The sequence below is a fragment of the Microtus oregoni genome, unplaced genomic scaffold, assembly GCF_018167655.1.
Source record: "Microtus oregoni isolate MIOR12 unplaced genomic scaffold, Mior012 000046F_ref0000063, whole genome shotgun sequence".
In the NCBI taxonomy this organism is placed as follows: domain Eukaryota; kingdom Metazoa; phylum Chordata; class Mammalia; order Rodentia; family Cricetidae; genus Microtus; species Microtus oregoni.
Genome location: NW_024543220.1, coordinates 16,697,030 through 16,712,307, shown reverse-complemented (window position 1 = coordinate 16,712,307; position 15,278 = coordinate 16,697,030). Strand labels below are relative to the sequence as shown.

Genomic DNA, 15,278 nt, shown 5'->3' with positions numbered 1-15,278 from the left:
TCACAGCAGCCTGTATCTTAAGTATCTGTCACAGGACTTGTTCTCATAATGTCTCCAAATAAGAGATAAACAGATGTGGCACGGAGAAGTGGATAAATAAGTGAGACAAGGGTAGATAGTTGGGTGGATTAGTGAGGGGTGAATGCACGGGTGGGAAGATGAACAAATTGACGGTTTGGTCATCATTCTGGTTCCGATAACCAGGTTAATTGGTGAGAGCCTGTATAAACCTCAGTTTCCCAAAACCCAGCAGCCTTCCCTCTTCCACGGTTCATCCTCGGGTGGAAGAGGCTCTACAGCCAGTCGGTGGTGGTGCACGCCTTTAATTCCAGCACATAGGAGGCAAAGAAAGCAAGCAAAGTCATCCAATCGAGTTGATCCCACGGCCTGGGTCTCAACTCGAGATAACAGGATTAGACTCTGCCTGGAAATGTGGTAACTTGAAGGTGCTGAGCTGGTGACTGTGGGCATGCTATAGGTTTAAATCCGTCCAGGAGGCCGGATAGGGGCCCTTGTCTAGAGCCGCACCACTGCGACGCCCGGGGTAAGAGAGTGAGCAAAGGGAGAAGGCGCGGTCCCAGCGGCGGGAGCGGGAAACCGCGGCGCTGAGCACGCGCGGAGCAGCAGTTCACAACCCAGGTAGCAGGCAGCGCGCGGGACCCGCCCGGGCGGCAGGGAGTGCGCAGGCGCCAGGGCCGGGGGCGGAGTTTCCATAAGTTCTTCGTCCCGCCCCCACGCAGGCAACGCCTCTTCCAATTGGACGGAGCCGCTACGACGGGCGTGGAGAGAGTCGTCGCGTCCGGTGACGTCTTCCGAGGACGTCGGGAGAGTCGGCGGCGTCGGCTGCCGTGTCGGAGGCGTCCGCTGGAAAATGGCGGAATACTTGGCCTCCATCTTCGGCACCGAGAAAGACAAGTGAGTAGGGGAGGCCTACCGGAGCTTGGGCCGGGGCGGCGGTGGGCCAGCGGGTGCCGGCCGAGGCAAGCGATGGCGGCGCCCAGGCGTGGCGGGCCGAGAGGCCCTGGCGGCCTCGCGCGTCTAGGCGCCGCTGCCTCGTGGGCCGGGCGGCGGGACCTGGCGGGCTGCTCGGGCCGGGCCTCGGGCTTCGTGGGGCTCCGCGCCGGTTTCCACTCGGGACTCTGCCCCACGCCGCGCTCCCACTGCCGCCCTGGCTTCTGCTGCGAGTTAACGCGTTTCTTGCAACTTTGGGCTTTGAGTGTCGTGTCGGAAGTGCGGCGGCACTGTCCTCGCTAGAACTCAGTCTCTGGAACTAATCGTTGGGAGCGGAATCGACCGAGTAAACCTGCCTGCCGAAGCGTTGGCGGGCTGGCTTTTCTTTTTAAGGTTTGCGTGGGGTAAGAAGAAAAAACATCACAATAATTCCGCTAGTATTTGTATGCCACCGTGGCGCATACCTATTTCCAGTTTGCTGGCTGAAGTTTAGACTGAAGGAAACGTCTTCAGACGCTTTGAAGGATAATTCTTATTTTCAAAACCTAAAGATTGTCTGGCGTAACCTGCCCGGCGTAAGTAGTCACCATCTTGGTGTTCCTGAATCTCATACGAGGTTTATACAGATATCTGTGCTGGGAAGCCTCTGTGTTTGTTAGTAGATAACATTTTTGGTGCCACATCTCACTGTTGAAAATGTTCTCCTTTCCCGGCTGTCCAATCAGGCACCTTTATACAAGATAGTCTGCTGTGTGTGCAAAAGGGAATGTACCTCAAAGTCTCCTGCCCAAATTGGCAGTCACTGTAGAGGCATTTTATTAGGTGTCAGGTCCAGGCCAGAGTTAAGAGTATCAGCTGGGATAAAATTTAGGTTCTCAGGAAGTCATGGAGGAAGTCTGTATGTGTTAAGAATGACTGCAATATATTAAAGGGACGGAGAGATGACTCAGTGGTTCAGAGTGGGAACTGCTCTTTCAGAGGCCAGGAGTTTGGTTTCCCAAATCCATTTCATGATGTCTCGCAACCACCTGTAACTCCAGATCTGGGGAGCTTCATGGTCTAGCCACTACAGGCCCCTACATGTAGTAGGTGTACACATCCAGCCCCACATAGACTTCTTGGTCTTTTTGAGACACGGTTTCTTTTCCTAGCTCTGACAGTCCTGGAACTCACTCTATAAACCAGGCTGGCCTTGGACTCAGATCTGCCTGCTTTGGCCTCTACCTCCTGAGTGCTGGGATTAAAACCACCCAGCCACATATAATTAAAAATAAAACCTTTAAAGTACTTTAAAATAGACATTCAAAGCCAGGTGTGGTGGTGTGTGCCTTTAGTTCCAGAGCACTCCAGAGGCAGAGGAAAGCAGATCTCTGAGTTTCAGGTCAGTGTGGTCTGTACAGCAAGTTACGGGCCGGCTGGAACTACATAGAGACCCTGTCTCGATACATAAATATACACAGGAAATAAGTACTGTGACGAGTGTGATTTCTAAATTCTGGGGTCACCGAGAAGATGGGTTGGAATGCAGTGAAATGTGTGCTAGTTCTGACACAAGAGAGGCGTCCTTTCAAAATGCCTGAAGGGCCATAGTAGTTCTGGCCCTGTGTTCATGTCTGTAGTGAGGGGGTATCATTCAGATTTTTTATTTTTAATCTAGGTTCTGTTATTTCAGCAGAAAGTCGTCTGTAATAGGGACTTGTGTGCCTGTTAGTTTTTGGGTTTTTTGTTTGTTTGTTTGGTTGGTTGGTTGGTTGGTTGGTTTTTCAAGACAGGATTTCTCTGTAGTTTTGGAGCCTGTCCTGGAACTAGCTCTTGTAGACCAGGCTGGCCTCGAACTCACAAAGATCCGCCTGCCTCTGCCTCCCGAGTGCTGGGATTAAAGACGTGCGCCACCACTGCCCGGCTAATTTTTGTTTTTAAGAAGTAAAATGTGGGACTTTTCTAATTAAGTGTTTAGCTGTGATATATTTTTCTAGATTCAACTTGTCTGGTAGAGATCACCCTTGTACTCTACCCACACACTCCACCAAGTCAGGGTTTCTCTGTAGCCCTGGCTATCTTAGAACTCAATTTCTAGACCATGCTGGCCTCAAACTCAGAGGTGGCCTGCCTCTGCCTCCCAGGTGTTGGTATTAAAGACATGCACCACCACTCCCCCGACCTTAAAAGGTCTTTATTTTTAGTTGATTTTGTTTTTCAATGCTTTTTTTTTTTTATGTGAATTGGTGTTTTACCTATGTGTAGTCTGTGTGAGGGTGCCAGTTCCCTTGAAACTGGAGTTGCAGACAGTTGTAAGCTGCCGTGTGGGTGCTAGGAATTGAACCCAGGTCCTCTGGAAAAACAGCCTGTACTCTTAGCTGCTGAGACATCTTTCCAGCCCCTCAGTTGATTTTTCTAAAAAGATACTGTCTAATCAGGTTAGGTTGTGTAAGGAGCTCCCTCATAGTCGTCCTCTGGTAAACTCAGACTCTGATGTATTGTTGCTGTCTGGTTATAATAGGATAACTGGTCTTTGTGGTCCCAAATTTCACTGAAGTTGAGACCTTCAGGGTGAGGACCTAAGCATGTGGCTCTTGTAAAAGTCTCTTATGGGGCAGCATTCCGAATAGGGAAGCTGCATCGAGTGAAAGTTCACATCACAGACTTGCACCCAGCCCTTGGTGGCTTTGGTTGGTTGTGCTTCCATGGAGTATCTAAGCAGTGCTAAAGAGACTTTGTGCAGACATGTGCTCTCCAAATAGCATGTTTGCAATGAGGTCTCTAAAGAAATTGCCTCCCCAAACATGAATTTGAAGAAAACCTGGATTTTGTTTTCTTTAGATAATGACGGCACTTAATTAAGCCTGTGAATAAGAATACATATCTCACTCCGTTCTTGAAACAGTCCCTAATTGGTATTGTCCTTATTCTGTAGATGACATCCAGGACCAGAGAGTGGGGCGATCTTCAAAAAAGAAAAGCAAAGAAGATACTAAAAGGAGAGGGGCTTAGAGTAATGGAGCAGGTTAGAATTAGAGCATTCTGTAGGGAGATGATTACAGCCTCTAACATACTGCCTGTAAGAGGAAGCAGCCAGCCAGCTGCCAAACTTCTGTGATTGGAAGAAAAGTAGCTGGGAAATAAGATCCTGTTAATGGTATTTTCACCATTTCTTCCCCAAAATAATCAGTTCTTATTCTTATTCCCTTACAGAGTCAACTGTTCATTTTATTTCAAAATCGGAGCATGTCGTCATGGAGACAGATGTTCTCGGTTGCACAATAAACCGACCTTTAGCCAGGTTTGTGTGTTGTTGGGCTTTTTTTTCCCCCACATAATTATCAAAAGTTCTTGTGCTTTCAATGTTGATTAATGTTTCCACACACTTAGTAAGTCCTTTTTCCCTCCAGTTTTCTTTTGTATTTGTAACAGGGTGATGGACCCACCACACCTCAGTAGGAAGTCCTGTTGTTCTTACCCTTAGAGGAGCTCCTTAAAGGGCTCACTGCCCTGCTCTCCCTTCAGATGATGTAGTAGTGATGAGCCACTGGGCGAGTATGAGGCATGGGTGTTTGTCTGCGGACGCAGCCTGCTCTAGGTCCTCAGAAAGGTCCACACTTTGACACAGTTTCAGCAGGCATCATGATCTTAGAATTGTAATGGTAAAGATGAGTATAAATTGCCCCAAGTAGGTCTGGTTGGCTCACTGAGAGGTGCTTGTCATCTAAGACTTAGGTCTGTCTAGGTTAGCCTCAGTCCCACATTTGGTTTGGTGGGGCAGGGAGTTGCAGGGAAGGCAATCTGGTCTCAGCAGAGACTGACTAATGAATTAAGAGGGCAGAGATTGGAAGGTCTTGCTGCATCTGTCTGATTGGGCTGTGGAGTTCATTCTCCAGCCCAGGTCTACTTGCAGCAGCCCTCTAAGCCTTGGATGTGTCTTTTCTTGAGCACACATTTTTCTTTCACATACTTTGCCCTTCTTACATACTCTGTTTTGGGGGGTTTTGTTGTTGTTGTGGGAGTTTAAGAAATAGACCAGTTAATACTAGGAGACAGAAGAAATGGATCTTGGTTTAGAACATAAGACCCCAGGAAAACCACAGCATTATATGTTTTTAGAGGGGAGGGTTCAATAGTTTAACTCCCCAGTTATCACTATGGTTAGTGTAGAAGGCACCTGTCCTCTAATGACCCTCAAAGTGACCCTTTTTTGTGAATTTTCATACTTTCAAAGTACCTCCTTTAAACTGTGTTATGAGTGTGGTATTTGACTAGTAACAAACTCTTCCCACCTGACCAATGGTTATTGGCTGCTAAATGTGCGTGCCTTTATTATGTTTGTGAGGCATGTGAAGTGGTAGGCAGAGAGACTGTTCTCAGCCCTCTGGGCCTTTACTGTCCCACAGTTACCTCCTATGGCCTGAGCACTGTCCTAGAACAAAGCAGGGAGGATGGAGCCCCATACAGTGTAATGAGCTCAGCATTACAATAATCACCTCCTTTGGGTTTGATTGACAAGTCAGAGGTCACTGTAGCTTGTCTTTGCATTGCTTTCCTACAGGGAACAGCCTTTGTATGCCTCAGTAGTGGGGAGACCTGCAGGGACCAGGGTGGTAGAGAATTGTTTTAGCTCAGTGGCTCAGGGTGTGTGGTCTGGTGTTCAGCCTTCCTCCCAGGTGGGTTCCAGCAGCAAACGTGTCCCAAACACTATTCCTCTTCCTACACCCTTTGAGCACAGGCAGAAGAACTGCTTTCTTTCTAGCTCATTGTTGAGAGGCTGTGCTCTAGTCATACACACAGTCTCTTGGCTAGTATAATTGTAGTGTGATTCAGGGTGGGTTTCTTTGTAAGCTCGTAGTCATGTGGACGTGAGATTGATGTACTATATTAGCTTACTAACTTAAACATGGTTTGTTTTTTCAGACAACTTGATTTTAAGAAGAACGGTACAGTGTAAGGTTTCAAGTCTGCCTGATCCAGTTTAAAGCACAAGGGCTAAAAGGATTTTTTCCTTAAAAGAAGGATCGCAAAAGAGCAAATGTTTTAACTATTGTATTATGTAAACAGAGACCCACCAAGAAAGTGTAAATAAGAGTCAGGTATCCAAGACAACTGGCGTGGCTGTTTTGCTAAGAGACCAGAGCTTGAGTACTGCATACAGTTGAAGTATGCGTTTGTTTAAGAGAGATTCTGTGTGGGGAATATGATTATTATGTGACTTTTCAATATGTTCGTGTGTGCTGGCTTGAAGTACAAGAAAGTGTTAGTCTTCTCTTATCTTGTATTAAAGCACTTTATCATTGGTAACGGGGACCACTCAAAACAACAGATACAGTTCCTTCTTGGTTGCTGGCTGACTTGACCCAAGTCACTGCTCAAACTCTGTTTTCATAATATGATGGTTTTGGTGTTCTTGGCACAAGACACAAGTGTCTGACTTGTGAGAAAAACAGCAAACAAACGTTAACCGTTTGCAAACAAACTGTCTCTTTGCAATTGTCTGATATATGCACAGCAGCCAGTAGAATTCCCCTTTTTATTTTTTTTTTCCCCGCAGACCATCTTGATTCAAAACATCTATCGTAATCCCCAAAACAGTGCACAGACGGCTGACGGCTCACACTGTAAGTCCCACAGTTGGAGAAATTTTTTTTAAAAACGATGGTGTTCAAGAGCCCACTCTTAATTGAGACATAACGCTGGCTCTGAGCTGCTGACATAGAGCTGTTGCAAACAGGACACGGTGCTGGAACCGCGTGGCACACAGCCAGAACTTGACAGGGGCCGCGCTCAGGAGGCGCTTCTAGGGAAAGTCACTGGCCGGCCTCTCCTGTCGACTAACATTTGTCACGAGAGTGTCCGCCCACAGGAAGCGGGTTTTAACCCGGGTAGCCGATTGCGGCTTTACAGTGACTGAACCCTGGCCTTCCTTAAGTTCTTTCTGTAAAGTTAAAATGTAGGAATATTAAGGTAAGTTGCCCAGTAAGTGTGGGTTTTATTTCATCATTATAATTTTTCCTCTAGGAAGTGGAGATTTCATGACATGAGATTATTGTATTTTTCTGGTACAGCGCTTGGTTCGTCGCAGGTGCGAGCACTTTTCCTCTTAGTCTCTGTCAGCTAAGAGCCGGTGCTATCCTTGCTTGGCTGGCACTTGGCAGTGGAGAGTCCGCTGTGGGCAGAAGTGCGATATTAGCATCTCATGAGATCTCCCAGCACTGCAGTGTTAGTGTAGTTCAAGACAGCCACCAACTAAGGGGACACCTCTGCTCTAGAGAAATAACCTGCTCTCTTTTCAGCGCCGACTCAACTGAAGCGATCATCACAGGCAACCGGTTAAGTGTGTACATTTAATTTCCATAATATAAAGTTGTTGCGTTTTGTATTTCAGACCATTGCCCTCTTGAACATTTACCGTAACCCTCAAAACTCTTCCCAGTCTGCTGACGGTTTGCGCTGTAAGTTCATACAAGTTCCTTCCCTGGTCCCCTGGGCTTGCGTGTCAGAGCTCAGTGTCCACTCCACCCGGTCTGCTGTGCTAGTGTCAACAACCGCCTTCCTAGAAGTGACAGGAGCTGTTGTCCCCACTGACCTTCTGGAGAGCTGACCTCCTGTCCCTTAGTCAGGATGACAGGACTGGCAAGGGCACCCTTGAAGTAGTTGGGACTTGCTGCTCTTTGCTCCCTCCGCATTTGGACCGTCACCCTGGGATGCACTGGGATTGAGTTCGAGGTCTGCTCTTCCCTGTGAAGAGCAGTGGCATCTGAATGGCTCTCACTTTCTGGAACTTGAGTGCAAATTGCTTAGAAATGATCTGATTTTTATCTCTTAATAGCCTCGTTTCCATAAACTCTGCACGTCAGAGGTCATGTTCTTACATGAGGGCCTTGTTCTGAGTGTTTCCCGGGTGAGGGTCTGCAGCTCACACTGACCCAAATATTCCCGCTGCACCCCCCGCAGGTGTGCTGACCAGATGAGCACTCCCTGTAAAGATGCTCAGGGTCCAACCACGCACTTTGTATAGGTAGCACCTCCAGCCTCAGGAGGTAGTGTGCTACCTTTGGTAATGAAGGGTACTTCATGGGGCAACAGCTTAAACTGGTACCAGTCAACATTGCAGATTTGTGTGCTGCGAATTACTGTATTTAAGTTATAACTGTTCTCCAGTGGAACACTGGGATGCAGTCGTGTCCAAACCCAAGGTAGACTCCCCTTGGATGGCCACAGCTAAATCCAGCACACCTGACCGCAAGCTCCATCTGTTGGTTGGCTTACCCTGGGTAATAAATGGTCCCAGGCCATCACCTGCTGGAACTGGCCAGGCTGGGAGGCCTCTGGTGCACGTGTCTGTGAGTCGGGCTTTTCGTGTTTTCCCTGCTAAGGTGCTGGGTGTTTGTGATGGCCAACCCTGACCTGACAATAGAGCACTCTCTACATTGAGACAGCATTCACCTGGCAATCCTTGGTTTAAATACGTGGTCTCATTTTATTTTAGAAGGAAGGTCTGCATAGGAGGAGGGAGGTGTTTATGTGTGGCTTTATTAAGTAACGTTTGTTCTCATCCCTGCCCTGGGGTATAGCAAATGGAAACCGTGGTTGGTAACAGTGATTGTTCTTTGCCTGCTGGTTCAATTGGGGACTCTGCTTAATGACAGGATGTTGTGTTTTCTGTCTCTATTTGCAATGCACAGTATGTCTGGGTATATTGTAAACTGAATTTTCAGCTCTTATTAAATCTTCCAGTCCTGGAGTCCAGGTTGTGGAAAGTAAATGAAAGTAACGCTTCATTTTAGAGCAGATTGCCACCTTGACATTTGTAGAGAAATACATTTCAGGTACACAGATTAAAGTTGAATATAAATCTCAGTTTTAAGAATAGTATTTCTTTAAGAAAAGTAATTTTCTACGTTGTAGTATTTAAAATATATGGAGCCCACTGCTGTTCTGATCAGTTGTCTTGGTGTGCTAGTCTCGGGCTTTTGGGGTCGTTATGACTGATGGGAAATGGAATGGAGTAAAGTAGTTGTCAGTTTTAAACCATCACCAAATTGGGGGTGTTTTCCTTTCCGGATTTCCTGATCCAGAAGGCCTTGATATTAGCTGCTGTCATCTGCCTATGGAGCAGGCTTCTCAGCCATTTGCTATTGCCTGTGACCTGTTCCTTTTCAGGCAGGATGGGGCATCCCTGAAGGCTTGGTCAGGTACCATATATGGGGTAGGCTCCTATCACATTTCAATAAAATTTGGGTTTTCGGGCCAAATCATTTCCTCGAAATTCAAAATAACTAAAACAATCCCAGATGGGTTGAAAGAGAGCTGAAGTTGTCAGAACCAGAGCCGAGGCTAGGCCTTAGTTTCAGACACCAGAGCCAGGTGCCCTCGGTGTGGTGCCAGAAGAGGCAAGTTACCTGTAAGCTCGTCCAGGAATATGGCTCACAGAAGGTGTTTATTGACGACCCAAGCTGGACATCTCGGCCCCCAAACCCTGCCAGACCCTTTCCACCTCCTCGCTCAAGTGTTTGGAACATGACTTTATTGACATCCAGTTCTGTGAGGTTGAGGGAATGATGGTTGGGTTAGACCGACTGGGCACAAGTGCTCGTGACCAGCCATGACTTCACTTACTGCATGGCTTATGGAGGGTAAACTTGGTGCAGAGGTGGGGAACACCTTCAACAAGGTCTAACTGTGTATAGAGAGACATCCAAAATGCTGAAAGCTGGTGGCTTGGGTTTCAGTCATATCAGAAATAAGTGTGTGGTATTCCGTGGTTGCCAGTTGTGTAAAGGCGCATGAGCTCTTGCTCACTCACCTGGTTTCAGCTGTCATTTTCACCTAATAAAGGGGAAATCAGTGTGTTTATCTGGCCTCCAGTCTTAAGGAAAGCATTTTTATTTTAAAAGGTCTGAATCCAAGAGTCACCTTTTTCCTTGGACTTTGTGTGACCCTTTGGCACCTACTAAAGCTGGCTGTGGTTTTGGTAGCCAGGACTGAGGCTATGGTGGGCATTTTAAGATCTCAACAACTCCATATCACAAGCAGTTCGGTGCTCCTGTAGCATGCAGCTCTCTGGCCTGGCGTCCTCTAGACAGTCACTGTAGCAGTTGAGCTTGAGGACAGCAAGGCCACAGGGCTCTCACCAGCTGGCTGTCTTTACTGCAGGTGCTGTGAGCGACGTGGAGATGCAGGAGCACTATGATGAATTCTTCGAGGTAAGCACTTGGGCACAGGTGGGAGGGCAGCCACGAGAGACGGGGCTGTGCACAGTGCTCCTCAACCCATGTTCCCCCTCAGGAAGTCTTCACCGAGATGGAAGAAAAGTACGGAGAGGTTGAGGAGATGAATGTCTGTGACAACCTAGGAGACCACCTGGTGGGGAACGTGTATGTCAAGGTACAGACCAGTGGGTAATGTCTAGAGTTGATGCTGCTTGGGCTGGCACGGCTTAGTCTGTGTACTTTGTGTCTTTTTCTGAACTGATTCCCTGTGGGAACAGTCTGATATTTGCTCTTCATGGGTTGGGTTTGAAAAGGTAGTCAACACTTGGTGCAATCTTAGGCTGTCGTGGGGGCTATCATGAGGAGGATTGGCAAAGTTTTACTGCATCAGCCCATAAGTGTTTTGCTCAGTCAGTGTGTAACAATAGTGGGGTGGAGAATTAAACATTAGCAACACAGGAGTAGAGTGGCAAAGCCCTTTTTTTGCTTTTCAGTTTCGACGTGAGGAGGATGCAGAGAAAGCTGTGATCGACTTGAATAACCGCTGGTTTAATGGGCAGCCAATCCATGCAGAACTGTCTCCAGTGACCGACTTCAGGGAAGCCTGCTGCCGCCAGTATGAAATGGGGTAAGCATAAGTACAACTCTGGTGGGTGGAGCTTAGTCAGCGTGGGCACAGCCTAACATGTCTGGATCTGACCCACAGAGAGTGCACAAGAGGGGGCTTTTGCAACTTCATGCATCTGAAGCCAATCTCAAGAGAGCTACGACGGGAGCTGTATGGACGCCGGCGCAAGAAGTGAGTCCTCTGGGTGCATGGTGAAGTGGGAGGCTCCCCATTGCCAAAGAAAAACCAGGCCTGGGACTGGTGCAAATACAAAATGATTGGGAGAAGCTCGCCCCCTGCTGTGCAGAGGAGGCACTTGTGTTCCAGAGCTGCACGTGTCTGCAGGGATTTCTGATGGTGCAGGTTGTCTGGTTTTGCATATATTGGTCCATCATTGCTGACAGGTGGGCACTGTACTCTTGTTCCTGGCCCTGTGTCACAAAGAAGGGGTCAGGATGAGTCGAGGTCACTGATTCTAGATAGTTCTCTCCCTCTCCTGTTACACATAGTTCAGGAAGTAGAAATTGAGATTGCTTTGTCAGCAAGAAGCAACTCTTTTTCTCTAAAAATCAACCTAATGGACTCTGTCTAGCCATTCCTAAGGAGTGGGTCAGGTTGGAGAAGGAAGGGTTGTGTGTGCACAGCAAGTCAGTGTGGGTGTCCTCTGGGTGTGCTTCCAGGCGTCACTGCGCAGCCTGCGTCTGTTCTGTGCCTCTTTCCCACAGCATTTCAGTTGGTTCTAAGTTACAGGATACTGAACATAGCACACACATTTAGTTTGGGGATGCATCCTTCCTAAAGATAGTATCTAATTGGGGTGTGTCCCACACTTGAGGCTTGGAAGCTACTGGCCTCATCTCTCAGTTCATCACTTTGCAGGTAGGGCTGTCAGTGCTATGCTTTGATGCCATTTTCTTGTCCTTGATCCAGGCATAGATCCAGGTCCAGATCCCGAGAACGGCGGTCTCGATCCAGAGACCGTGGGCGTGGTGGCGGCGGAGGAGGTGGAGGTGGTGGAGGACGAGAGCGTGACAGGAGGCGGTCAAGAGACCGTGAGAGATCTGGGCGATTCTGAGCCGAGCTGTTTTTACCGTGTGTCTGCTAGACAGTGTTGTAGTTGGTTGAGAAGCCAGTTCATAATGGGATTTTTTTTTAAAAAACAACAAAAATAAACAAAGATGGGTTTCTGAATAAAATTTGTAGTGATTATACAGTATTGGTGTGACTTCTTGTAAAGTCTCTGTCTGCAATTTTTTTAAAAAAAATATTATGTATACAATATTCTTTCTACGTGTATGCCTACAGGCCAGAAGAAGGCACCAGACCTCATTACAGATGGTTGTGAGTCACCATGTGGTTGCCGGGAATTGAACTCAGGACCTTTGGAAGAGCAGGCAATGATCTTAACCGCTGAGCCATCTCTCCAGCCCCCTACAATTTCTTTTTAAATGATTTATTTAAATTTATTTTTGTGTGAAATTGTGAACTGTCATGTGGGTGCTGGGAGTTGAACCCCAGTCCTAGAAGAGCAGCCAGTGCTTTCAATTGCTGAGCCATCTCTCCAGCCCCTGCAATTTCTTTTCTAAAAGTACTAGTCCTATGTCCTTGAGGGAGGTTCATATCACTGGTTATAAACAAGTCTGAGGGCATAGAATCACAGCAGGCAAGGGTAGCTTCTTCGTTAGGAAAGCTGCTCTGGTGTCTTCATTACCAGGAGTTGTTCTTCAAGCTTTAAATATAATTGGCAGAATACAGACCATGGGCCCACACCACTTGTGGTGGGTGTACATACTATGGCACACGTGGGGGTTCAAGGACAACTTTCAGGAGTTGGTTCTACCTTTCTGAAGCAGGGTCTTTTCTGGCCCGCCTTGCTGAATCGGGGTCTCCTTGTTTCTCTGCACTCCAGGCTGGCTGGTCTGCAAGCTTCCTGCCATGAGTCCCAAGGCTAGATCTGCACCACAAGCTGCATCTGGCCTTTAATCCCAGCACTTGGGAGGCAGAGGCAGGCGGATCTTTGTGAGTTCAAGGCCAGCCTGGTCTACAAGAGCTAGTTCCGGGACAAGCTCCAAAAGCTACAGAGAAACCCTGTCTCCAAAACAAACAAACAAAAAAAAAACCTGCTTGATTTAAAAAAAAAAAGATCAATGGATTCACTGAGATACAAATGAATAAACCAGGTGAGGCACAGGTAATTCCAGTTACCCAGAGGTAGTTAGGCTTCATGAGATCTCAAAAAAGCAAAAAAAAAAAAAAACCAACCAAGCAAAGGGGTAGTTACATTTCTTTCTCAGGAGGCAGAGGCAGGCAGATCTCTAAGTTTGAAGCCAGCCTGGTCTACAATCAGTGATCCCTGAGGAGAGGGAGCACCACCCTTACCCGGTAAGGGCCAATGATTAATGCAGAAAGAATGATGTGGTTAAAATGTCATTTGGTGACACTTGTCGATAAAAATTGGTTCAATGTAGATATTAGAGTGCGAGAGACCAAAGCAACCAAAGCATCCCCATGGTTACTAAGTCTCCCCAGCAGGTTACCCCAGCCATGCTCTCAGAGTTATTACCAGGTTAGAGATGAAGCCCAGGAGACAGCATGCTGGCTAAGGGTTCATGAGGCCTGTGGCACCGTATAAACTCATCCTAGAACTCCGGAGAAGGTGGAGACAGAACCCGAAGTTCAAGGTCACCATTGACTACATAGCAATGGTGTATTTGAGGTCAGTCTGGACTACATGAAATCTTGTCACAAACAAAACGAAAAGTTAGCATCAGCAAGAAGACAATATAATCCCTGACAAAAGCGGGGACATAAACTCAATATTCCTTTCATGGCCTTCAGTCAAAGTGTGTCATTCCGTGGGTCTGGCCAAGAGGAGGAAAGAACACACAAATTCAAATCAATGGATATGCTGCAAAAATGCCGTCCTGGGCCCTTCAGAAATGTCCCTGTTCAAATACAGGGTAACCTTGGAACCATTCCAGATAAAAAGGAGGGCACAAACCCAGGGACTTGGCAGAGGACAATGTTGGGGCCACTGGCAAACTCTGAGTAATGGCAAGCAGCTGGAGTACAGTTCGTGACTAGGTTCCTGGTTGTTTTGGGTGGGGTGTTGTTTTAGAGACAGGGTTTCTCTGTGTGGCCCTGGCTGTCCTGGAACTAGCTCTGTAGACCCAGCTGGCCTCGAACTCACAGAGATCCGCCTTCCTCTGCCTCCCAAGTGCTGGGATTAAAGGTGGCACCACCATCGAGCAGCAAGTTCCTGTTTTTGGCAGGTGCATTGTGGGTATAGGAAGCAGTCCTGTTTTTAGGAAGTCATCAAGTATTGAAGGGAAAAGATGATTGTGCTGGCTAGTTTTTTTTTCTGTTTTTTATTTTTTATTTTTTTTCAGTTTGACACAATCTAGAGTCATCTGAGAAGAAGGATCCCCAAATGAGAAAACGCCTCCATCAAACTGGCCTTTAGGTAGGCCTGTGGGGGATTTTCTTGATTAATGACAGATGTGGGAAGGGCCAGCCTATTGTGAGTGATGCTACTCCTGGGCAGGTGGTCCTCGGTGCTATGAGAAAGCAGGCTGAGCACCATCAGTGAGCATCACTCCCCTCTTCATCCATCCTGCATCTAGGTTTCTGCCTTGACTTCCTGCCCTGACTTCCATCAGAGACAGAGTATAATCTGTAAACCGTATACACCCGCTCTTCCACAAGTTGCTTTGATCATGGTGATTTCACAGCAACAGGGACAACTACTGTCCACAGCAACTAGGACAGTGTCTCGCCTGCCTGCAGCTTGCTTCAACAGCTCAGATGGCACAAGTGTGCATGTGTGCGTGTGTGTATGAGTGTGTGAGTATGTGTGAGAGATAGAATGTGTGTGTATAAAGGAGAGAGGGGGTGGAGTGCGGGGCACAATGGGAAAGTCCACATGAAAGGCTCTTAGAACTTCTTTACTTTTCCCTACTCTTTCCCACCCCTGGTAGTCTGAAATTAGGTCACGACTGTCAATTTTAAACAAAACGAGATACTACACAAACTATCAAAAAATTGATTTAAAACTTAAACGCGTTTTTGTCCCCCACTTGCATGGGAAAGAAATGCAAACACGCACACACACACACACACACACACACACACACACGTGCGGGGGCTGTTGGAAACTGGGGGAGGGACTTCTGGCCTCTTTCACTCTGTTTGAGTAGGCAGCCAGCCAGAGGCAAGCAGTCCTGGCTGCTTGAGTCTTGTCCACTGTAATTTCAATGCATGTCTACATCATCCCAGGGCTGTTCTCCCTTCTCATCTTCTTGTAAGGACACCTATCATCGTGGATTTAAGCCACTAGCATGGATGTAATCAAATCACATCCCCTAAGACCTGAATTGATTCTTCTTTGATCTCTCTCTCTCTCTCTCTCTCTCTCTCTCTCCCTCTCCCCCCACCCCTCGTTTGTTTGTCTTTTGAGACGGTTTCTCTGTGTAGCTTTGGAGCCTGTCCCAGAACTCACTCTGTAGTCTCGAACTCATGGATCT

The 15,278-nt window shown here is 47.4% G+C and overlaps 1 protein-coding gene across 3 annotated transcripts; it reads left to right on the top strand.

Moving 5' to 3' along the window:
- The first annotated feature begins 760 nt into the window (after nt 1–760).
- Nucleotides 761–11,971, top strand: U2af1 (U2 small nuclear RNA auxiliary factor 1). 3 transcript variants are annotated; one of them, XM_041635026.1, is made up of 8 exons: nt 761–915; nt 4,144–4,231; nt 6,488–6,554; nt 10,093–10,142; nt 10,225–10,323; nt 10,643–10,776; nt 10,855–10,947; nt 11,686–11,971. In XM_041635026.1, the coding sequence occupies exons 1-8, from the start codon at nt 872–874 to the stop codon at nt 11,828–11,830; spliced, it is 720 nt and encodes a 239-aa protein (XP_041490960.1). In that variant the 5' UTR covers nt 761–871; the 3' UTR covers nt 11,831–11,971. The 3 variants fall into 3 exon arrangements, with proteins under 3 accessions (XP_041490960.1, XP_041490959.1, XP_041490961.1); XM_041635025.1 differs by lacking the exon at nt 6,488–6,554 and adding an exon at nt 7,322–7,388 and having other exon boundaries at nt 762–915; XM_041635027.1 differs by lacking the exon at nt 761–915 and adding an exon at nt 7,322–7,388 and having other exon boundaries at nt 4,217–4,231.
- The last annotated feature ends 3,307 nt before the right edge of the window (nt 11,972–15,278 follow it).